The sequence below is a fragment of the Coturnix japonica genome, chromosome 3 (genome assembly GCF_054131305.1).
Source record: "Coturnix japonica strain WE chromosome 3, WE-NBRP24, whole genome shotgun sequence".
Lineage (NCBI taxonomy): Eukaryota > Metazoa > Chordata > Aves > Galliformes > Phasianidae > Coturnix > Coturnix japonica.
The window spans coordinates 8,564,679-8,589,607 of record NC_140665.1 but is presented as its reverse complement, the minus strand read 5'-3'; the positions used below and the strand labels follow the sequence as shown (position 1 = coordinate 8,589,607).

At 42.7% G+C, this 24,929-nt stretch overlaps 2 protein-coding genes across 5 annotated transcripts in view; one reads left to right on the top strand and one right to left on the bottom strand.

Moving 5' to 3' along the window:
- REL (REL proto-oncogene, NF-kB subunit) overlaps positions 1-17,169 on the top strand; it is a 37,066-nt gene extending 19,897 nt beyond the window's left edge. For both annotated transcript variants that reach the window (XM_015856764.3, XM_015856762.3), the window contains exons 5-10: positions 8,934-9,074; positions 12,204-12,308; positions 12,612-12,824; positions 13,177-13,245; positions 13,356-13,430; positions 14,546-17,169. In XM_015856764.3, coding sequence (XP_015712250.2) covers positions 8,934-9,074; positions 12,204-12,308; positions 12,612-12,824; positions 13,177-13,245; positions 13,356-13,430; positions 14,546-15,330 — 1,388 coding nt within the window. In that variant the 3' untranslated portion in view covers positions 15,331-17,169. The remainder of the gene's footprint in view (positions 1-8,933; positions 9,075-12,203; positions 12,309-12,611; positions 12,825-13,176; positions 13,246-13,355; positions 13,431-14,545) is intronic.
- A 1,943-nt stretch (positions 17,170-19,112) lies between these two features.
- The window catches only part of PUS10 (pseudouridine synthase 10), a 32,391-nt gene continuing 26,574 nt past the window's right edge, over positions 19,113-24,929 (bottom strand). For all 3 annotated transcript variants that reach the window (XM_015856765.3, XM_085541016.1, XM_085541015.1), the window contains 7 exons: positions 23,786-23,842; positions 22,776-22,852; positions 22,624-22,679; positions 22,380-22,497; positions 21,061-21,203; positions 20,182-20,281; positions 19,113-19,478 (listed from right to left, as the gene is read on the bottom strand). In XM_015856765.3, the coding sequence (XP_015712251.2) occupies positions 19,440-19,478; positions 20,182-20,281; positions 21,061-21,203; positions 22,380-22,497; positions 22,624-22,679; positions 22,776-22,852; positions 23,786-23,842 (590 nt within the window). In that variant the 3' untranslated portion in view covers positions 19,113-19,439. The remainder of the gene's footprint in view (positions 19,479-20,181; positions 20,282-21,060; positions 21,204-22,379; positions 22,498-22,623; positions 22,680-22,775; positions 22,853-23,785; positions 23,843-24,929) is intronic.

The window sequence follows — 24,929 nt, the reverse complement described above, 5'->3', positions numbered from 1 at the left end:
CCCAGCAGCAGAAGAGGCTGAAGCCCTGTCTTGGTAGTGGGAGCTCCTGGTGTGGGTGATGCTCAGGGCTGCCCCTTGCTCTTGCAGGCTTTGTGCTGCTAAGGGGGGGTGCTGACATTCTCCAGCCCGTGTAGCTGCCTTACTGCACTTGGTAATGAGTCAGCATGGACGGAGCTGCCATGGGGTTTGCCTCTAGCAGCTGCAGAGCAATCCCATGCTGAGCCGAGCCCTGAGAGGCATAGGACCAAGGTAAAACAGGATTAGTGACAGAAGTATTTTTATGCGTGCTTAGTTGATCAAAGCAGGTTTGTATTGGCAGCAGTCACTGTAATGTTTGCCGCCTGGTGAGATTTAAGCTTGTATATATAGACTTTTCTTAATTTTTTCTTAAGGTCAGACGAGTATCACTGTATTCTCCAAGATAATATGGGTTGTACTGTGTCCATCCTATTTTGTGCATTTATTTATTTGCCTCCAGAACAGTATCCAACTTTTCTGTTTAGGGAAGAGTCACAGAGTTAGGTGCATCCTTGAAGCAGGTTGCAAATTAGTGCTACTCCTTTCTTGTATGAATATCAAGTTCTGCAGATTACTAGTGTCTTTCAGCTCTGTGGGAGATGTGTTAGGCAGGTGAATTTTCATGGACCTGAAAACTTCAGGGTGTTTGTGGGCCAGTTGTTTTGTTGTTTGCTTGTTTTTTTCCCCCTCCATCTTCTGAAACAGTCAAACAATCCCAGACCTCAGTACACATTTAGGAAGAAGGTTGACCCTCTTAATAGACAAAACGTGTCTGCAGCTTACCAGCATGTGTAGGACTTACTGTGTAGGCTGAAAACTTGCTGTAGAGGCAGAAGTAATTTGTGAGGTTGTGTTCCAAACATCCTTGTGTAAAGAGACCTTTGTCTTCCAGGGAAGCCAAAGTGCTACAGGTGCCTGGGGTGGCAAAGGGAGAGTGTGAACCTAATGCAAATTCTCCAGTGGTGTCATTCCTCTTCCGCACCATGCAGCACATGGATATAACAAGCAGGAGGAGGAACTTGCTCAGTAAAGATGCATGTTTAAAATAACTTTCTCTGGCATTCTCATCTGTACTCTTGAGGCAACTGATGTCAACCTCCAAAGTCCTGTACTGGGTGGTAGGAGATGTTTGCAGATAGTGCCTTGTACCCAGCTGGATCTGGTGACATTGGAGTTGTTCTGTAATGTATCTGGAAGGCTGTTTGAATCTGAAATCCCGACTATTAGTTGGCAGTATTTGTCCATTGTTAATGCTTTCAGCATCTTCCGTGCAAACTGTGTGCGTTCACTATGATGCCAGTCAGTTGATCCCCTCCTCAGGTTTCTGCTCCTGAGTTGGCCTTGTTTGAGAGAATTGTTGTTTCTATACCATCACTGGATCTGTTTGCAATCTGTCTTGGTCACAAAGCGACATCACATACATTTTTGCCCTCTAAAAAGCTAAACTATTGTAGAAATATCTCCTCTCTTACTCCCGAACACACCAGGAAAACTGCATACAGTAGCAGCCTAATGGGGGTTTCTTGGCATGATGCTGCTGCAAATGGCACAGCTTTGAAGGAGCGGAGTTACTCCTCCAGTGGAGCTGGTCCACGTCTGCTTTCTAGGGTGTGTGTTTTCTTTTAGTAATGGCTGAGCTGTGCTGTATCCTTGTCTTCCGATGTACTGTCTGATGTTCAGCCAACTCAAATTAAAAGAAGAGCCGGTCTTGAGTTGAGAGCTTTTGTGGGTGGGTGTGACGTGAAGTAGAGACAACAATTGACTTAATAATAACCTTAGTTAATTATCAGTGAGGAAAATACCTAAATATGTTTTTTTTTAAATTTAAGGGAAAACTGTACTTGTTGAGCCATTGCAGAGCACCAGCCTTTTTCTAGCATGAAAGTCCTTCGAGAGAACTTGACATTTCTGCAAGATTTCTGCTTCTTTGCAATTGCTCTTGCTAATAACCGTTTCGCTAACTTTTAGGCCCTGCCATGCACCCCAAAACTATTTCAGCTCCTCTTGCCTCCGCAGTCTTTCCTTTTGCTGTTTCCCCTTTCCGCCTGTGAGCAGCTGACCCTGCGTGCACTTCGTACTCGTCACAGTCTCCATGACACCCCCTGCACGCCTCTGCCTCCGTGCCATGCTGGGCTCGTCCCCACGCTGTCGCACTCACTTCCTGCCCATGCACAGCTCTCCGCAGCTTCCTTGCTGGCCCTTGCAAGCGGTGCTGGTGAGACCCCCTGCTCTGACACCACCTGCCTGTGTCGACTAAGTTCCCCCAGTTCCTATGTGTGCTGCGGCTTGTTGCACCACCCATCTCATCTACAAAAGGCAACTCCCAGCAAGGGTTTGTGAGTTTGGAGTGGTTTGAAAAAGCAAAAAGTGTTAGAGTCTTTTGTAAGGAATGTCTGAGGTGTAAAAATTTAAATATACTGTCCTTAAATTAAAACAAGTGCGTAATTCTGTCCCCACCCCAACCAGATTCTCAAGTTGAAAGTGCTGGTGAGTGAGAGTAGCCAGCTTTTTAAGAGCTGCACAGCAGATCCACTTAGGCTAAATGTCCTGATCATCACATCACCGTAGCTTTCCCTTTGGAAAGTTCTTCTGTCCCTCACACAGTATTTCTTGCTGTTTATGCTGAAATTTGTATATTAGCCTAAAGGACAGCCTCTCTTTGAAAATTATGAAGTAAAGGCACAAAAAAACGTTTTTTTTCCATACTGTAAAAAAAAAAACACCACAAAAAAACAAAGTTGCTGCAAAGTATGTCTTGCACCCAGCAGTCCCTGTATGTTTCTGTCTAAATCTGTTCCAGTTTTATTCTCTCTTAGAGTGGATTTAGAAAAAAACAGCAGATTTGGGGAAGTAGCGCTTGGATGAAACTTTGAAACTCAGATGTTTTCATTTCTGTTTTTCTCCTTGGCTTTTTTTAATCAAGCCAGTGCATTTGTTTTCTCTGTGCTTCTTTCCTCTCTAAAACAAAGAATGCTCCTCCCTTACACTAAATCAGCCTGAAAGATGCATGTGTAAGACATAACCACAGTAGTATGGGAATTTGGCTGTTGGTTATCATCTGAATTTCAGTCATTTGTGCCCTCTCCTGTGCTGCAGGTGTGTATTCTCTTCATAATTACGTACTTTTCCTGTGGAGCTGGTTGAAACTTACCTCCGTGTTCATCACAGAGGTACAGACTGGGCATGCATTGACCAGCAGTTCTACCACAGCCCTTTTCTCCTGTTGTTCCCTACTTGGCAAGGTGCAGATGCTGCTGTGCCCCCAAACATGTCGCTAAACAGCTTGGCCTGTCACCTAATGCTGTGTATCCAGTTGGTGAAGTCCAGGTGCAAAGAAAAGAACTTTTGCCGGCAAGTGTTAAATAGTACATCAAGACTCTCTACTCTTCCTTTTGTACTGATGTGGCTGTGGTTCGTTTGGAGTAGGCCACCTTTGAAATGAAACTCAGCTCCCTGCGTATCTCTAAATTAAAAATCACTGTGTGTGTAAGAAAAAAGGCAGAATGCAGCTCATCGTGATTATTAATGATGTTAGTTCCTGAGCAGTCTCTGTGGTGAAGTACTTTCGTTTGCAGGAGGTCATTCACCTTGGCTGAGCTCTGGCGTTGCTCATACTCCCCCGCAGCCCCCATTTGAGAAGTGAAGGTCACAAGATGTCCCCCTGCAGTTTGAACTGGTGTTCTCAGCGCTGCCCTCTCTAAATGTGTCACACCGTGTCATTTGCCCTGGAAGTTTCCATGTAAGTTAGATTTAGTTGCTGCAGTGCTTCCATCTCCGCCCACTGCAGAAGCTTCCGGCACCATTAGTCTAGAAGCTGTACAAGAAGAATCTCCTGTTCAAGCAGTTATGGTATTTTAGTTCAAAACCAAACACATCATTTCTCTTCAGTGTTCAAAATAAACTTTCACTTTCTCTGTAGCACATCACCTCATGAGTAAACACCAGAATCTTTATTCTCTAGTAATTTCACTGGGTAAATGGTACTTTACTGGTCTGTCTGGATGCTGAAGACTCTTAAAACAATGAGAAGCACTGGAGATCAATAAGCAGGAGGCCTGAAGCTGTTGTTGTCTGAAATTTTGTGCCAGAATTTGGAATTGCATACTGGTGAGTTGGACCCTGAAGTCCTCAGTGTTGCTCTACAGAAGCAGACACAAGTTCTTTTCTTAATCAGCAGAAACCCAGTGAGTCATCTTGATTTCAGCAACAAAGATATCTGAGTCCGGGACGGCCCTAGCTCTGGTGTTGCATGAGCTGCTTGGGTTAGCCAGCTGGGTTGGAAGGAGTTCATGACTTGCACAGGGCTGCTTTTGTGCTCGTAGAGGGGCTGTTTTGGTTTCTTTTTGTGCTATTAGATACGAGTAAAAGAATCATCTTAAAGGTAATGATTTTTTAGGTTGGCGATTCATGTTATCTCCCAGAGGAGCTGTACATAGATACGTAAAGAAAGGATCTGCTAGTTATTGTAGCGCGTTGCTGGTTGGACGGGCAGTTCTGCCCAGGTTTGCCTGTGTTTCTGGATACTGTTTTATAAATCCTGATGCCAGAATCTTGGTGAGTGATGTCAGCTTTCTTTTATGATGGTGCTGGTTGTGGTTTTTTGGTATCGAGCCCCCTAATTAACTTAGATGGTTTCATTTCTTTTCAAATCTTCTTAATATTATTGTTTTTGTTTCAGTGTGTTTGAGTTGTGAAGCAATCATTTTGAAAGTGTTCACTCCCCCTGTAAAATAGCTGTATTCACAAGCATTATTTCATTCACTTCTGTTTGCGTGGGTAACTACAGAAAATGAATTTTTACCAGATTAAGGGTATTTTTTTATTAGGTAGAGCCATCACTGAAACAAGCCTAGATTGTAGGTTGGACCGCAGCTCTTTTGTGGGTTCATACCAAGGTAATAAGGTGTGGTACTACACAGCTAGAAGTCAGAAGAGGATGCTGAGCTCCTGCCAAAAGCACAGTACTTCCTTTCATCCATGTGCTGTGTTTGAGCCTTTTCTGCTGTGTCTGTTCTAAACATGCTGCATTGTGCAGTCATTCTACTAGACTAGTGTAGTGCCACTGATTTCAGTGGAGCTACATGTGTGACGTTTGTTCCACAAATCTTCAGCAGCATTTCTTAGGTTTAATAAATGTTGTTTTGTCTGGTTTACTGCTGTCCATTCTCCTTTGGTGCGAAAGTTAATGAAATAACACTGGATGGCACGACCATCCTCTGTATAGCCATACTCCAGGCATTAGTCAGTGTGTTTGTCTGCCTCGCTCTTGTTTGTTTTTAATATTCTCAAGATGTAAGGCAGCATATGGTCAAGTCAGTGGTTACTCTCAAATAGACTTCAGAGGGAGCAGAATTAGACGTTCATTAAAAATAACAACATTTTATTTTGTTTGGATGATTATCTTTTAGGCGTGAACAAAATATGTTTTGAAATTGATGAAAGCTGTGTGCATCTTTATATAAGCGTGGAATTTAGCCTCTGTATTTTTAAGTGTGTCATCACAAGATGGAGTCACAGCTGTCTTGTTCTCCTTTTTTTTTCTCAGTTATGTTCTTCTCATCTGAGCAGAAATAGCCCAGGAGGAATCAGTCTTGACTGAGCACTTCCTCTATTGAATTGCAGGTTTTTTATGGTTTCTATGAAGTCATTTATAAGAACAGTTCTTTGTATTGCATCAGAACGCATGGCTCTTAATTCGCATGCTTACAGTAAATCTGTTTATAGTCCTGTTTAACGTCTTTATTGATGACCTGGACGAGAGAATTTATTGCACCCTCAGTGAGCTTTCAAATTACATGCTTGATGGTCCTTTCCACCAGGCAGGTCCTATGAAGGGATCTTGACAGGCTCAACTAATTGGCTGAGGCCAGCTGCATCAGCTTCAGCAGGATCAAGAGCCGGGTCTTGCAAGGCTGAGGAGGTGCTTGTCCTTCTGTACCAGCACTGGTGAGGCCACACCTCAAGTGCTGTGTTCAGTGTTGGGCCCCTCATAACAAGAAAGACATTGACGCCCCAGAGCACAAGTGTGATGGGCTGAGACAACTGGGGTTGTTCGATGTGGAGAAGAAGGGGCCTGGGGAAGACCTCACTGCTCTCTACAACTTAAAAGGAGATTGTTGTGAGGTGGGAGTCAGCCTTTTCTCCCAGGTAATGAGTGAGAAGGTGAGAAGGGATGGCCTCAGGTTGCACCAGGGGAGATTCAGGTTGGATATTAGAAAATATTTCTTCTCAGAAATGAGCGATGAGGCACTGGAACAGGCTGCCCAGGGAGGTGCTGGAGTCACGGCCTCTGATTGCATTAAGAAACTTAGAGATGATATGTAAGGACATGGTTTAGTGATGTGCTGATGGGTTGATGGTTAGACCTGATGGTCTTAGAGGTCTTTCCCAATCTTAATGATTCTATATCTTTAAATTTTGGGGACGTTGTACCTTTCCTGTATCAAGCAGTCAAACGGATTTGTTGGGAACTTAATTTCATTTTTAAGAGGTTTGATGTTTGACTATAGCTGAGGCTCTGTGGCTCAGCAATGGCTAGTAAAATTCACTAACACAGGCCATTAAACCTGTGTATCCCTGCAAGCTAATTGCTTACTGGCACAGTGTTTAAGTGTGGATCAGAGTCATCTGAGCTGCTGGGAGCAAATTAACATTAAACTTTTGATAATACCTTGTGCAAGCTGCAATATAAAGAACACACTCCCCCCCCCCCACCCCAATCAGACTGTATCAAGAGGCAGTTGGGATATGACATGAGTTATTAACTATTTCAGCAGTGTCGAGGCTCAGAAACCTCATTTTAACTACCTAGTAACTTGTCCAAACGTGAAGATATTCTGAAGTGTAGTTTTAACCATCAAGTCACCATCAGGTGTGTTTTGGCCCCCTTCTCCAACAGCCAGCAGCTGAGCACCTGAAGGGAGAAACCACCAGAGCCTCCACCAGGAATAGGCTTGTCTGCAGCATCCTTGAGAGCAAATGCTGTGGAGTCAAGTTATTAGAGCTTCAGCGTTAGTTTGAAGGGGGAAGATTAAGAGAATGACAGGAAGTGAACGTCACACATGCTGTGTCAGTACAGAGTCACAGGCTTTCTGGAGGAAGCTGCATATGTTCAGTGTTCTGCCCCCAGTGTTCCCAGTGGTGCTGTGCTGCTGTGGGAACTTCACTCTGCATATCTGGTAATAGAGACGACCAGCAGCCTGCAGAGTTCATACTGACAGCTTCCCTGAGTCCTGGCATTTCTGGGACTACATTCAAAGCTGCTGCTTAGTTTTGAACTGACTGGATTTGTCTTAAGACAATGGCAGGCTGGTAAAGCAGAAAGGTGATTTGATTTCTTTTTACTATAGAGACTGTGAGAAATGGAGATATTCAGAACACAAGACTAAAAATGCCAGTGGAAAGTATTCTGAGCTCAGAGCATTGGTTGTTTCATGCTATCAAAAGGTGAAAGGAAGAAATCACTTGAGTGGGTGATGTGGAATCCCACTCATGGCAGGGTGGAGACCAACCCGGTGATAAATTCTAAAGGTCAGAGCATTGCAGTCTAATCAGTACAACGTGATCCACACGCTTCTTATCGCAAGTGCATTTCACTTTTTTATTCTTGCAAGAGGCCTTTGAAAGGGCTGGGGAGGGAGTGAACTTCAGAGGCTGTGATCTGCTGACTTGGTGTGCATTCGCTTTAGGCAGTTACAGTCTGACTGAGCTGAACTGCTGTGTTGAACAACTTTGGAAGAGAACTACTCCCAGTGATTTTAATTACTAGTGCTTTACTGAAGTGAGATCAAATAAGAGTCATTTTGCTACCGTTGAATGTTAGCACAATAGTTTAATGCTGGACCTTAAAGAAAAGCATTGATTTCAGATAGTGTTGATTCTGCCAGTTAGCCATGAAGCTAGGATTGGATGCATTAAATGTTTGATGATGATATCCTGGGCCCTGTGTTCTGAAATTAAAATAAATGAACTCATGATCTGCTGAGCTGGAGTTATTTATTGTGTTTTACACTCAAATTAATTTGTGAGGAAACAGTTTGTTTCCAGCAAGGGTTTGCTTGTTGGATTAGAGAAGTATATCATAAAGACACCACTAATTGCTGTACCCAGGTTCAAAAGTGATACTGGTTTTGCTGGGAAGTGTAGATAGTGTGTATTGTGTAAGCTTCGTTCTTGTCCCAAGAACTGAATTATTTTCCATCTCAGTTTCTAGAGGAAAATAATTGTTATTACATAGCAGAAATCTCTCACTTGCTGAAAATTTTTAGCTAGATCCTAGGACTCCTTTGTACTGAAGGATTTCTCTTTGCCAGGGGCATTCCTTTATTAAATATCGTGCACAAGTAAGAGATGTGTCCAGCGAATGACTGCAAATACATGAAACTGGTCTGGGAGGCAAGGTGAGGAAACTAGTAAGCAAGGAGGACAAGGAACAAGTTTATGATTAGGAAGAGAGGGAGAAGGCAAAGGTGGCGGTATCCTGGTTGGTGTGACTGTCTGCTTTGTGCTGTGTGGTCACCTTCCTGCTTCCAGCCATAGCTGCTCGGGGGCAGCTGAGCTGAGACTGTTTGACTCACCCATGGGATGGTCTGGTCAGAGAAAAGCCTTCGTAGAAATATGATGGTGGGGAGAAGACTGACTTCTTAGAAGGGAAGTTTTTGTTTTTTGCTTCAGATTTAGCCTTGTGTGACCAAGGAAAAGTGTTAAGGTCCTTATTTTTTGTGGTGTTTTTTGTATACAAGGAATTTATTCATGCATAGCACTAGAGAATGATGTGGACGCACTTTCTTTGCTTTGGCAACAAACAGAAATTTGGCAGTTTGCTTTTTACTGGTGGAGACAACACCAGACTGTTAAAGAATTGCTGTTGTTTTTGAACACTATTTCTCAGTCTTGTATTTCCTTTTGCTATTTAGTGCCTGAAGAACAGCTGCACAACATCGATGAGTACGATCTCAACGTTGTCCGCCTCTGTTTCCAAGCTTTCCTCCCTGATGAACACGGCAACTACACGTTAGCTCTTCCTCCTTTGATTTCCAACCCAATCTATGACAACAGTAAGTAATGACTCAGTCAAATGTGCTCCCCCCTCGCACCAGGACAGATTCTGAGGCTTTGAGCTTTTTGCCAGCCCTCTGGGGCACTTTGCTGGTTTGAGATTGTTTGATACACTCTTAACACACATAGCAAGATAGTCGGCACGCCCCTAAGACGATTTCAGAGTGACGTGCTGGTAGGCTGGAGTAGAATTGTTTGTTCCTGCCACAAGCCAACTCAATGGTGCTTTATTCACCCTTGTTTACATACACAGTGATGGCTGCAAGGATGAGCTTGCTTCTGGCATGCCAAACAATTAAAATGGTAATGAGATAGATGGCTGCCATAAGATGGATATGTTGTCTGTTTCTACTGTTGAGAAGTCCTGTCTTTGACTCGTTAGGGCTCTCTGAAGGGCAGTTCTCAAGAGATACTTGCAGAATTTCAGTGATGTGCATATAACCATTATCATAGAATCATAGAATAGCTTGGGTTGGAAGGAACCCCAAGGATCATTGAGCTCCAATGCCCCCCTGCCAGAGGCAGGGCTACCAACCTCTGTATCTAAGGGCTGCCCAGGGCCCCATCCAACCTGGCCTTGAACACCCTCAGAGGTGGATGGAGCATCCACAGCCTCTCTGGACAGCTGTTCCAGAAGCTCACCACTCTCATAGTAAAGAAATTTCCCCTGACATCTAACCTAAATCTTTTCTCCTTCAGTGTAAAACCATTTACCCTTGTACTGCTATTATCAGCCCTTTCAAAGAGTTGACTCCCCTCCCGTTTATAGGTTCCCTTCAGGTACTGAAAGTCTGCAATGAGGTCACCCCACAGCCTTCTTTTCTCCAGGCTGAACAAGCCCAGCTCCCTCAGCCTGTCCTCATAGGGGAGGTGCTCCAGCCCTCTAAATATCTCTGTGGCACTCCTCTGGACCCGCTCCAACAGCTCTGTCTTTCTTGTACTGAGGGCTCCAGACTTGCACACAGTACTTCAGATGGGGCCTCACAAGAGCAGAGTAGAGAGGGACAGTCACCTCCCTATCCCTGCTGACCACCCCTCTGCTGATGGAACCCCATGTACCATTTGCTTTCCTAGCTACAAGAGCACACTGCTGGCTCACGGTCAGTTTTTCATCCACCAGGACCCCCAGGTCCTTCTCTGCAGAGCTGCTCTCAAGGATTGCTCCTCCCAGTCTGTATCTGTGCCTGGGATTCCTCTGGTCCAAGTGCAACACCCTGCATTTTTCTGTGCTGAACCTCATTAGATTCACCGGGGTCCACCTTTCAAGTCTTCAGAGGTTTCTCTGAGTGGAATCCCTTCCTTCCACTGTGTCATCAGCAAACCTGCTGGCTGAGGGTGCACTCAATTCCACCATCCATGTCATTGATGAAGATGTTAAAGAGCACTGGTCCCAAAACAGACACCTGGGGGACACCGCTCATTACTGGCCTCCACCTGGACACAGAACCATTAATCACCACCCTCTGTCTTTTATTTTATGAAAATGTTTGATATTAACTTGGGCGTTTTTTGTATTTCTCAGATTAGCTGGAAGTTGAAATTGGCTGAGAGCACTTGTAACAACTTGGCTTGACACAGAGTCAATACACAAGATTTGTAGCTACATCTCAGATGTCACTTAGAAAAATGCCAAATCACCATTAGTCATCTGTGTTGACGTCATTCTTTGCTAAGCTGCTGAAATGGCAGCTGCGTGGAGAGGAAGCTTGGGTTTTAATGTGGGTATATGTGGGCAGGTTCTGATTCACTGTAGGTATCTAAAATCCTCCACGTAGTATAGCAGCGGCATAAATAAAACAGTGCATAATTGCAACCACAGGATCACAGAAGTTACGCTGCTTTTGTTTGAAACGAGCAGAATTTCTTTACAAAAATAAGGAATCGAGAAATAAAGCCTTTGTAAGTCAGCTCTGTCCTAGGATGCTGAGTGAGGTCAGGTTCCCACTTCAGAGAGGTAATAAAGATGTGCAGTACAAGGGGATGGGATTGGGAATCCTGTGTTGTTACTTCAAGCTTTTGCAGCCCTTTTTGGATCAGAAGCAAAAACGTATTTAGAGCTTCTCTGAAAATGGCATTCAAATTTTAAATCCAGTCTTTTCTGTGTGTTCTAACACCCATCTCCATGTGCTCTTGGGAAGCCATAGAAAGCAGCTCACTGTTCTGCTGTTTCAGAGCAGTTGGGAAGAGCATGTTCTGCTGCTGCTGTTGGAAGCGGCGTGGTTTGTCTGTGAGAAGTTTGTTCTTCCGTGTCCTGGTTGCTGAGCACATGGTGTCTGGGGGTGAGGAACAGGAACTGAGCGGAGCCGAGGAGATGGGGAGGTGGGTTGGGAGTAGGGTGGCCCCACAGCCGCATCCCCCTGGGGCTCACACCCACCTCACTGCTCCTGCCCAGTGCTCAGGCTGACGGCAGTGGGGTGTCTGCTTGTGCTGGGGTTTCTTTTCCCTTCTGGACTCCACTACAAGAGTTAACAGAAAAAACAAACAAACAAAACAACAGCAGCAAACCACAGGTTAGAACACCTTCCCTAACAGCTGTTAGAAAGCATAGAGTGCCCTTTAAGCATTCAGAAGTGAAACCAAGGTAAATTAAACTTCTCCTTACATACATTACAGTGAATGAAGTGTTGTGTAGTCAGTGAGGCTGTAGCACCCACTTCTGTTGATGGCAATGATGGTAATAGTGGAGGCAGTAACGATATCCCTGGGGTCTGGCCCAAGGTTCCCAGGAGCTCCGTTCTGAACACAGCCCATGTGGTGCTGCAGGTTGCCTACACAGTGCCATGTAAAGTCAGGCAAGGATTGACTTAACGTGACCTTCCAAAGTAGTGTTTCCATTCTTTGAGTGTGACAACTTGAGTTCTGTGTTTCATCTCTGCGTGTGGAGCAGGGAGCCAGACAGGGCCTACACTGCAGCATTGGAGGCTATTCTAGGACAGTTAGGGAGTGTCACGTCCCACCCATAAAGGGAAGGAAGGTGGACTGACATTTTTGGTGTGGATTAAGGACAGTGCCCTACTCCTCCAGCTGCTGTGTTCCCTTTATGTACACCTTAATTCCCAACACCTCCCCTTCAATAGCCATAAAGTTACACTGATTATTTGTGATCAAATTCTCCTGTTTGTTTCCAGGAGCTCCCAACACAGCAGAACTGAGAATTTGCCGTGTGAATAAAAACTGTGGAAGCGTAAAGGGAGGAGATGAAATTTTTCTCCTGTGTGACAAAGTCCAAAAAGGTAACCCTATCTAGGACTTCCTCCCTTACTCCACATGGCTAACGCTTCACTTTCTAGCTGAGGAACTGAAACTCTTCACTGTGCTCCTATGTAAGCGATCTGCTTTTAGCTGAGTATAATCAATTTCAGGTTCAGGAGCTCTAAATGCCTCTGAAAAAATGCTCTGTGCCTTAAAGTCAACCCATTTAATTTGCCTCTGACTTCTGAGTCTGTCTCCTTTCTTGGTTCCCCTTCCCACCTTTTCTGCTGGAAGTTTTTAGTTTCCTTCAGCTTAACGAGCATCTTCTGTTTCTAATGAACCAGATGACATAGAAGTCAGATTTGTCTTGGACAACTGGGAGGCCAAAGGCTCCTTCTCCCAAGCTGATGTTCATCGCCAGGTCGCAATAGTGTTCAGAACGCCGCCGTTCCTCAGAGACATCACAGAACCCATCACGGTGAAGATGCAGTTACGAAGACCTTCAGACCAGGAAGTCAGTGAACCAATGGATTTCAGATACCTACCAGATGAAAAAGGTATGGTTCCCATTAGTTGGGTTTCTTAAAGGTTATTTTCAGTGCAGAATTCTTGTTGACAACGAACAGTAAATTACTGAGTAAAAAAGAAAGTAACTATACTACTATTACAATGTTGATTTCGGTGTTTTTTCTAAAGCCAATTTGCTCTCTCTTTCAGTGAAAATATCAAGAGTTCTGGTTAACAACACTACTTCATTTTTTTTAGAGTACAGCTATATCTCAAATATTTCTCTTTAAATACACTTTCCTACAGTAGGGAGGCACTAGTCAAGTTCTAGAAACTTCCCTTTACAAATTATTTCTAAGGGTGTTTTAATTAAGACAGTTTTTTGTCCCACTTTCATTGTAGATCCATATGGTAACAAAGCAAAAAGGCAAAGATCGACACTGGCTTGGCAAAAGCTCATACAGGACTGTGGTAAGGAAAATACTCATCCTTTATTTCTGTCTGAGTGAAGTTAACAGTTACAATGAATCATTTTATTTAAAAGCAAATTCAAAGTAGATTCATTCTTTCTTCTGTTGCAGGATCAGCTGTGACAGAGAGGCCAAAAGCGGCTCCGATCCCCACTGTCAACCCTGAAGGAAAGATGATTAAGAAAGGTAAATTTCTGCTCACACGTCCCAGTACAGCACCAGTTGGAATCAAACAGTGTCTGAGTGCTGAGGGGAAAGGCTGGTACTTTCAGGAGGGAGCACTGAAATTCCCAAGGCAGCAGCAGTACTGGTCTCTCACTCCCCAGCTGGAACTTTCTCTTTCCCCAGCCGAGCACTGTAGTCCCTTCAACATGAAGATTAATGAAATCAAAACTATATTAAAAGCCTCTTTAAGGATTACTTGCTTTAGTTGCTACTTAAATGTAGAATCATAGAATTGCTCAGGTTGGAAAAGACATCAAGATCATCAAGTCCAACCACATCCTAGCCATACTACCCTAACAGCCCTCCACTAAATCGTGTCCCTGAGCACCACATCCAAATGGTTTTTAAACACATTCAGGGATGGTGACTCAACCACCTCCCTGGGGAGCCTATCCCAGTGCTTAACAACCCTTTCTGTAAAGAAGTTTTTCCTGATATCCAACCTAAATTCCCAAGGAACAACTTGAGGCCATTTCTCCTCATCCTGTCACCAGTGAGAAGAGACCAGCCCCACTCTCGCTGTAAGCACCTTTCAGGTATTTGAAGAGAGCAGTAAGGTCTCCCTTCAGCCTCTTCTTCCCCAGACTAAACAGCCCCAGTTCCTTTAGTTTCTTCTCATTGGGCATATTCTCCAAGCCCTTCCCCAGCCTTGTTGCCCTTCTTTAAACCTGCTCCAGCACCTCAGTGCCCATTCTGTGCTGTAGCTTTGGTTAAGTACTGATTTTTCTCTAGGTTCAGACACTTTCCTTCAAAACATAAGGCTCAGTTCTTGGCCTCCCCATGTCTTTGCTTGTAAACTATAATATTTTCTCAGGGTTTTCTTCCTGTAAGATGATAGTACAGGCTATACAAAGTAAGCCTGCTGTTCTTAATTTAAAACATAGGCTGTTCCCATAGAAGGGGATCAGGGCACATAGCTGTCTGGAAATACAGTGTATCTGGACAGCATTTAAGCAAGTGCTGGTCCACAGGTAACCACATTAAGATAGCATTGGTTTTGCTTTTTTTTTTTTAACCATTTGTAATTTAACATAACAACCAGTATAAGAATGCAGTGATATCTTTCTTTTTCACAGAACCAAACATGTTTTCACCTACACTGATGCTGGCGAGCTCCAGTCAGATGTACCCTTCATGTGGCCAGATGCCCCCCCAGCCTGCACCACTTGGCCCTGGGAAGCAGGACAGCCTTCCTTCCTGCTGGCAGCAGCTGTACAGCCCCTCCCCTTCAGCCAGCAGCCTGCTCAGCATGCACCCGCACAGCACCTTCACAGCAGAAGTGCCTCAGCCCGGTGCTCAGGGCAGTAGCGCTCTCCCAGCTTTCCACGATAACCCGCTGAACTGGCCTGATGAGAAGGATTCCAGTTTTTACAGGAATTTTGGCAGCACGAATGGGATGGGAGCAGCGATGGTGTCAGCTGCAGACATGCAGAGCGCTTCCAGTAACAGCATTGGCCACGCCACTCATCAGGCCGGTGCCGCTGCAGCAAACATCGTGAACATGGAGACCAATGACATGAACTGCACCAGTCTCAACTTTGAAAAGTATACTCAGGTGTTAAATGTAAGCAACCACAGGCAGCAGCTCCATCAGGTGCCTGCAGCGTGTCCACCTGTGGCAGCCCCTGGCAGCACCCCCTTCAGTTCACAACCAAATTTAGCTGATACAGCCATTTATAGCAGCTTTCTAGACCAAGACATTTTAAGTGAGTCAAGACTATCAACCAACTCTCTCCAGAACCATCAGAACAGCCTTACCCTTACAGATAACCAGTTCTATGACACCGACGGTGTCCACACTGATGAGCTCTACCAGTCTTTTCAGTTAGATACAAACATATTACAAAGCTATAACCATTGAGCCAGCACTAGGCTGAAACAGGCACATACAGCTTTACCAAGGAATAACTCACCCTTCTGCTTTCTCTTTCAGAATGCTACCGTGCAAATCTCATGGTAAAACTTTAGAGTTTTTTTAATATATAGATCAATCAGCTCAAAGACTTGTGCCCATGAAGAAGCATTTGGGTGCTGTACCTTCAAAGCTCATTTTTATGGTGTTGGAAAAAAGAAATAACTCATACTTAAAGCATTGGGAAGAAAAGCTGGTATCTTCAGAAGGGTCAAATGTCCATTAACTCACAGGGTTCAAACTTCTGAAAATAAAACATTTTGCTACAAAATTAAATGAACATTTCAAAAGGACCAACTAGGAACAAACTGCACGTGGGCACTCCAGTTCAGACTCACCCAACATTAATGTTTTATTCAACTTGCTCAAAAGATTTAGGTTTCTTACCCTCTTTCACATAAAATATTTTTCTCCTAACACAAAATAATGCATTGATTTTTCTTTTTTTAAAATATTATATATATATATATTTTTCCATATTTCACCGCATTCCATTTGCTTTCAAGGCAAATTTACTCTAAAGAAATTTAATGACTATGTCATTGTTAGATATGTTTTAAAGACCGGAAGGTTTGAGTTTTTAAATAGTCCAGCTCTGTTGTAAATGCATCACTGCACAAAAGAATGAGCAGAAAGTAAGGACTCCTCTGCACTTCATCCCAAGTGCACTATTTTAAATGACACAACCCTGTTGCTTTAGGAATGGAGCATGCTGTTATTTCTCTGGAATTTGTTTTTTTTTTGTGTGTGTGTGTGTGTAGCCGTGATGCACGTTTTATTTTGAGCTGCAGAAACGCATTGAGCCAAAGCACCTGTTCCTTCCTCAGATGGCCCAGCAGTTTCCTGCTATGCAAGTGACTGCTGAAAGGCTCAGGTCTGGCTCCCCACCGCCCCTCACAGGAAGAGATGAAATGCAGCCCCCTCCCATATGAACGATATGAGACAGTTTCAGTCAGTGTCAGAACAGCCTTCAGTCCGCAGTTCTGAGATCCAGAACTTCCTCTCTCCTGCTACTTTCACAGTCTTCACTCTGAGACATGAGCTGTCCAGTGACACCTTGCTGCAGGTACCTGGCTAGGTAAGGCGCTCACGTCTGCATTAGGGCTTTGCTATTTTATTACTAATGTACAAAGCAACACAGCAAGAAATAATATCACTGTATTTATTTATACAGCTGGTTATTGTGGCAGGTAAGGCTTAAAAACCAAACTTTTACTGTTTGGCATCTAAAAGCGCACCATAGAAAGAAGCAATAAATAGCGCTTGGATACACAGGGAACAGAAACCACAACCACAAGACAAAAAGCTACTTGAGATGTACAGTCACACACCAGATAGAAAGGAACTCCAAAAACCTTCACAGTTTAAAGGAAAGCAGTAATTACTCAAGTGCAGTAATTCACTGCGTGCAGAGCAATGAGCTGCTGCAGCTGTAATGCATTACATCAGTTACACGGGTCTGTCTGCAGTGTACAATTGAAATCTGTAGAACTTCCCCTGTGACCCCACGTACCCAACTCCACACTTACTTACACCAGTTCTTCTCACTTCTGCACACACGTTTCCGAGAGCATGAGAAGAGATACAAAGAACGCTTGCCATGTGTTGTTTATTCAGTTCTTCCTGTTTAAGTTCTCAATGTTTAAGTTTATTGAATGTAAACATTTTCTTTATAGAAAGCTCTTTATAGCACAATTTGTTTTTACAGTATAATTAAATATTTTCAAATTTTTCTTTTTTCCTTTGTAAACAAGTTGGTTTGGTAATTAAAAGAACTGGTTATTCTGAGTCCTGAGCTTCTTCTGCCTTCTCAGCCCCGCTGTAAGATGTGCTGGAGAAGCCAGAGCACACAGAGGTGCTTGGCTTTGGGTCATTTACCTGGGTCTTCCTAGAACAGTTTCTTCTGTTCACAACTGCTGCTGGCCACAGTGTAGTGAGGAGTCCTCGGCACTGGGCAGTTCTCTGTGGCACAGTAGCACGACTGTGATGGACAGCAAGGACAGAGACACTCGTGCTCAGCCAAGGGTGTGTTACAGGCACTGCAATGCAGTGGGGGGTTGCTTTGGGTGACCAGGTACTTGGTGAAATAATACAACAGCTTCATCCAAGTCCTTCTGGTATGAAGAAGGGTGGTAAGGAATGCTGGCTGGCTCTTAGATTTCAGCATTTAACACATAACCTGCTAGAAAACAGCTTCCTGTTTCACATTTACCACAAGAACAACATTAAATCTTGTTCTTGCAGCTCTCAAGAAAGGTCCCATTGGAGTACTCACAAGTAGGTATTTTACATTTGAAAACAAGTTAAGTGTCTCTGAACTAAGTCTCAGTTCGCACCATTTCCCCTTGGGGATGCCTCTTCTAATGTCTGTTGTGTCCAGCCTACATTTGTTTCCTGTTTATGGAACTTGTACATCATTTATGTCAAGAAATCACACAGTAGCATGAAGTTCTCTTCATTTCTGAATAGTTTTTGAAGTTCTCCATCATTCACAACAGTTCCTGTCTGGGCAGAGGTTTATATGAGACAACTGTTCCTAACATCAGTTCTGATGATGAGCAGGCCAGGGGCTCCACTGCTACTCAGAACCAACCTGTAACCAGGCACATTCCAGAGGCTCCAGGGATGGAACGATTGGATGCCTTATTGGATGTCTTGTGGAGCCAGCTCTGCTCTGTGTGACACACATAAAACCCTTAGCAAAGCCAAGGGAGGGTCTTCCCTAGTCCAGGCATGTTCCCAGCAGCGTTCAACTAATTCAGGCATTGTATGGTGGAAATAATACAAGTATAGTATTGTACAGCTGAAATAATACAAGTATAACGTACAGTTGGAATAGTACAAATATAGTTGGAAAAAAATAGCCAGAGGGTAACCAAGGAAAAGGACTCACCAACTCTGAGTCCTTCAAGATTGATGCTTATCAATGTCAAGACTCACCACAAGAACTTCAAAAGGAACAATCTCCAGAAAGATGCTGCCTTAGTGCTAGTCAGCTCTTAAATGGGAACTGGGAGAGGCGGAGTCCAGCTCCACCCCTTCTGGTAGCTCAGCTGAATTACCTTCACCTGTGCTCCCACATCTGGCTTATCGCTTGCCTCAGATGGTTAATCAGAGGTTCAGGCTGCGATCAACCCTACAGGCATCCATCTAAAGCTAGATTCCACAGAAAATTCATGATGCTGCAACTATTCCACAAACCAAAGCTTTTCACCTTCATCTTGGTCTCATACTACCAACATCCTTCAGAACATTCTGTATTTGTTTGCACTCTGGGATTCTTGGTATCCCTATTTTTCTCTAGATTTCCAACATGCAGCACTGCCAGGAATCTGCAGCCTTGTGGTGACTCAGGGAAATCTTATGCACGAAGAGGCCTGTAATTTAGCCGAAGAGCTGCTGAGGAGGCAAGCACCTCAAGTGGAGTTTCTACAGAACATCACTGGTGTTTTTAAATGCAAGAAATTTGGTTTAAGTGTGAAGTTTTCATCTGGAAACTCTTCTTCCCTTTGAAAAGTACTTGGTGAAGCAAATTTGCCTATCTCTGAAACCAACGCTGATCAAAAAGCAGCTGGCACAGAGCAGGACACCACCTCCTTCCAGGCACTATCTATGGGCTCAGTTAACAGTGTTCAGAAAGCGTGAGAGCTGCAATCAGGTGATTCAGTGCTATCCACATCCAGGCAAGAAAGCTGCGGCATTAAAGATAAACACAAAAAATAATAATAATCTGGCTTTAGCATTTAATTTTTAATAAGCATTTCAAACGGTACTGCATTAAGCACATTTGTTGTACCTAGTTAGCACACCATTTGCTTTTTTGTTATCAATACATTACCTTACCAAAACCTCTATGCACAGACGGAAGTTTCTAGAAAGCCAGATTGTAAATGAATGCTACCTTGTGTGAGTTGATTCAAAGGACCATTATCCTTTGGAAGATCAACATGATCCAAATGCTCAACAAAAATATTTTGTAACCAAGTTGTAATACTGTACAGTGTTCAGTGAACTGCTGCTGACCGAGAAGCTGTTGTCTGACGTCCCAACTTGTGAAGCTAATTCTCCAGGGCTGGAGGCCAGTCAATGTCAACAGACTAGAAGAGCAGGAAAAGAAGGGAAAGATCAGCAGATTTGGCAGGTCTTTTCCTATTCATAAAATACCATCTCTGTGCTTGTCAGCTACAGGTTAATAGTGTAAAGCAGTAAATAGACATGATGTGACAAGAAGGAGAGAGTGGCAGGAAACAGCCACCTTTTTCTAGTGGCCTCATGAGTGTCTGGAGAGCATTCTCTGGGAGGAATAGGCCTTGCCAAACCACTACGTTCAATGTTAAATTCAAATCAGAAGATACCTTCTTTTAATCAAAATAAATGTTGCAGTTACAAGTTAATATCTACCCTATCTGACTCCAGTAAGTGAACAGCTATATTTAGTTTGCACCAGTGGTAAAAGAGGAAGTCGAGCCTTTCCTATTGTTCATCCATCTCCTTTTTCAAAAGAAATGATGTAAACATAATAATACGAAAAGAAAAGGTCCTGTTCCAATGGATACTAATAATAAGTGTCATGAATTCAAGATACATCCTCTCATCCTTCCCCTGAACTATCTCAGCAGAGGAAGTCCCACATGACAAAAGCACGCGGCAGCATGGTACAAACCACCATCTTTGTATAAATGTCAAATTCTCTATTAACCGTGGTAAGAAATGTTGATTTAGTTAAATTCACTGAAAGCACCTCACAAATGCAATTACACTACTCACTTACAGGAACGTGGAAAATAATGAACAACTCACTTCTACATCCAACTCCAGAATGTCAGTGGTTCTGTTCAGCAGGGAGCCAATATTTGGCTTTGTTCTTCCAAAGTCTCCATGCACAAATTCTTTAATATAGCTAAAAATCGTGGTTAAGGAAAGGTCCAGTTCATCTCAAAGAACTAAAAAAGGAAAAAAAAGAGGAGAGGAGAGGGGGAGGGGGGGGGAAGGGAAGGGAAGGGAAGGGAAGGGAAGGGAAGGGAAGGGAAGGGAAGGGAAGGGAAGGGAAGGGAAGGGAAGGGAAGGGAAGGGAAGGGAAGGGAAGGGAAGGGAAGGGAAGGGAAGGGAAGGGAAGGGAAGGGAAGGGAAGGGAAGGGTGAAAAACACTCAAAGCAAAACTAGTGACTTTTTCTACTCCTAACCAATTTACAGTGGACATTCTGCTAAGCCCACACCCATCTTTAAAAGTCTACTAAATCTTGGCTTTTGACTCCACTGCAAAAAGTTGTATTATCAACCTCTATCTTATGTCTTATTCCAAAGTGAGTGGAAACTGTGGCTAAGCTTCTGAGTATAATCAAACCACAAAATGCATTACAGTGCATTAAATACTGTGACAAAGTTACTTTCTAAGGTAAAAATTTTTCAATTGAATTAAAAGGGGCCTAAGTGTACCTTGAACCAGTACATTTATACAGGTATCACATACTTCAGAACAATCAGAGTGGTCATCTAAAAAAAACATAGAAAAATCTGAATGTGAAATTCTGACATAAAAGCAAATGTCAGCAACATGAGTCTGCTGAAGGGCAGAGATTTAGAAACACTGCAAAGATAAAAGCAGGAAACTTCCCATTGCTTAAAGTATACTCAGCAATAATCAACATCAAAGTGTTGAGTAACAGCATCTGAAGATACGTTCCTGCTTGTGTTTTCAGACGCAGGCGAAAGTGATGCTCGTCTATGTACTCAGACTTCATGGTGTGAATGATTCGACATCTTAACGCCAGAGGCCTTCTGTGAAGAACCCGGAGAGGTGTCTTCTGGTCAAGTTTTAACTCCTATTACAAGAGGTAAGATAATAACTGAGGAAGGAAGCGTGTAACATCCTGCACAGATTGAGTTAAAGGCACATGGAGCATTTGCCAATCACATCTCTTCTTATTCTGCGTTAAGAGAGTTGTGAAATCTCCTCATGGAAGGAGTAATTTTTCTTCTTATTATGTGTTTGTTTTTAATGTTTACCAAAGGAAAAAGGAACAGCCATCCCAAAAGCTCTATGAGAACGCTTCATATCAACACAGTGTAATGGAATCACAAATACAGAAGAATAATCCTGAAATCTCAAAGGTCATTTGTTGGAATAACTCCAGGATTTAAAATCACACTGAGAGCCTCAGGCGATCTAAAATAAAATAAAAATCCCCCACACAAAATGCTTTGCCTAAAGCGCGGCTTTAAAAACAACGGGGAGGGTAAAAGAAACCAACTGAAATAAGATCTCATAATGGACTTTTAAAAAGCTCATTCCCTATCTTCATCCCCTTCCCCAAATAAGATGCAGCAGTTTGAAAAGCAGCCTTTCAAGAAGAGGGTAGGGACACTTAAAAAACCAACCTGAACTGTCGTCTTTTTAGTCCTCAGTTAAGAATTGTTTCGTGGCCAAAGGTCATAGGGAACAGTGCAATGCTAGAAAAACTGATGACACTCCTTGGCCAGCATTGCCTCTCCGACCTACATTTGGAGGAAGTTCTTGTTGGCAAAGCACTCCTGTTATACTGAGCACTTGGTTAGGCCTTTTTGCACTACTTACCATAGGCCTTACAAACTCCTAACTGCTGCAGCTGTGAAAGAATGGCTTCAGAACATGCAGGAAAAAAGACCATCGCCATTCCTTTTACTTAACACGTAATCTGAGAGAAAGGAAGGAGTCCTAGATTTCCTGCTCTTCCATTCATTGTTTTTTTAATATTTTACTATTTCATTTACTGGAACGCCAATATTGTATGGTAATTTGTCTTGGTTTACAGACAAACAACTATAGTGCTGACATAGCAATCACAAAATAAGGAAGAATGAGAAGGGGGAAGTGAAAAGAGGTTACAAAAGTCCATATAATCTTGATAAAAAACAAGCAACAGAAAAAAACAAATACATCTATGAGCGCGTGTATATAAACTGTCCTCTGAGACACCAGGCAAGGTACTACATAAATTAGCAAAAAGAGCTACACATACCTTGATATTATCTAGAAATGCAATATGTTCCTTCTGTATTGTTTTGTCTGTCCATATTAAGGCACTATATGTCTTTGTTTTTTCTTCTTCACCTTCCTTCATACGACCAATTGCCTCTCTAAACAAAAGAAACGAATTACTCCCATAGCACACAAATTATCTTACAATGATGTGAGCAAGAATGCTCGCCAAAACTCCCAAAGCATCACGCTAAAATCCCTTGCAAGCAATGAGAAATACTGACCTGGTGACAAGCTGTAAATCTCGGACTTGTATTTTGTCTGAAGAGTTATTAATCGTCTGTGACATTAAAAACAAACAAAAAATCAGTTAGCAAAACTGCTCAGTTAGAGAAGAAATAAATACATTGAATTCCACGAGGTGCAAATTATTTACCTGCTGAAGTCCCTTCATTTCCTCAGCAGTAAAATGTATTCTATGAGGATTCACGAGCTCAATTGCAAAAGGCCTTCCTGGAAACACGCACAATCATAAGACATAAAAACATATTGTTCTAAATTAATGTTTGAAGTTATGCAGTAAGGTCAGAAGGTGTGAAGATTTTCTGCTGTCATGCAAACAGGGATAAGAACTTGTGGTCTTAGGGATGTAGCATCAGATGGAAGGAAAGAAACAAGGGACTTTTTTGGCTATTAAACCGTAGTATCAGCAGTAAGTGCAAATTACAGCTTCCCAGAAGGCATCTTGTAAAATTCTGTGCTAATTAAAAAATAAAATAAGAAAAAAAGTTAATTAGCTTATTTTCTGTCACCTATAGCAATGCCCAGGTGCAAGATGATGTTAAATCCCGCTCCCTCAGCTAAACATCTGTTGCAAGAGCTGCACTTTATATGCTCAGGGCCAGGGATGATCCCCAGTATAACCAACGCCAAGAACTGCACTACAAATCAGTCAGCAACTGGGACACATCATTGTTAGTTTCCACTTTTTCATCTCCGCTCCTCTTTTGGCTGTCTATAGTAGATTCGGCGTATTTTCCAATATTGACCTTTAGAAAAGCAGCCAAGTTCAAAAAAACAATGAGTCTTCCCCACTCCCCAGTGATAGTGAAGCAAAGTACAGGGACTCAACAGGCAACAAGCTTCTGATACAAAAGATAAAATAAAAATAGGGAGCAAATAAAGTATTTCCAACCAGTTGTGCTTTTCCACGCATCTGTGTAGCCAAGGACACTGAAAAAGGTCTACTTTTACAATGCTTTATGTGAAATGGTTCAGTCTTTGGGAATAAATACATAAATATCACTAAAATGTTTCCAAGATAAAATGTCAAAGTACGTCTAGTCACACACTTAAGCACTCAGCCTTCAGCAAGGCCTATTAAAAAAGCTTCAGTTCATCATTTGGTTTGTTTACATGCTTTACAGAGGATGTTTCAAGCCTTACCATTGCCCAGTGTTCTTACATCCACATCTTCTCTTCCAGAGGAAGAAAAATTAAAGCCTATAACAGATTTGAACAAGGAAGAGTTTATTTTAGATTTTAATATGCTCCAAAGCTTTGAAAAGGTTAGAGATTCTAAATTATTCTGAAATATACTCCAAATAGTTACGTTAATAAAATGAAGCCTGCACTGTATTTGAACAAATCAGGGTACAGTTACTGTTTCTTTCATCGAGTTCACGCTCCTAATTCTTCAGCCTCAATGTGACGAACCTGAATATGCCCAACAAAGTAGTACCATCCTAAAGGAAATCCACTTACTATTTAATTTTCTTCATTTCTAACCCAGATACATCAAGTCTATGAATAAAATCAAACTAAGCTGTCTCCATCCAAAACACAACTTTTTATCCTAAACACTCCCAGTAGTTTGTGTAGATTTCAGGGAAATTTCTACTAGTCATATGCACCTGGACAGAAGAAAATTCAAGTCCAATATGACAGATAACCTCTGTGTATTTCTTGTGTATTTCTTTCCTGTTACTCATTCCATGAATTGTATTTAGTTTCTTCCATCATATCCCTTCCACCTTTAAGCTTTGCCTGACAGAGTGAAGGGGAACACTAAACTGTGCACTAGAAAGTAACTTCACAGCTCTGCTCCAAAGGGTCTCTGAAAACCTGTTCCACTTTTTTCCCCCATATGGAACATATAAGAGCACATAAAGATTTCCTTATTTTTTGTTAGTGACTTCTCCAGTCATTCTATGTGGCAACAAAACAACAGTGTGTTATTTCTGTAACACTACCAGAATTTTCTGAGTTGGGGCTCTCCTTGTACAAAACATGTCGCAGACCCTTAATTACATCCAGGTCTTTCTTGTACTACAGAGCCCTGAACAGGACCCTGTATTCCAGGCACGTCTCAGGACTGCTGAAAAAAAGGCAAAGATCACCTCCCTTGATCTGCTGGCAGTGATCCTCTTATATCATGGGCGTCCAATGCTTTGGCTTCCTTGGGCTGCATTTAGTGAACTGAAATTGTCTTGGGCCGCACATATGCAGGTTGCTCAAAAAGTAATGCCTCATTTATTTCCATGGAAACAACAACCAATACAAAGAGCACAATAACTCTGTTCAATACAGG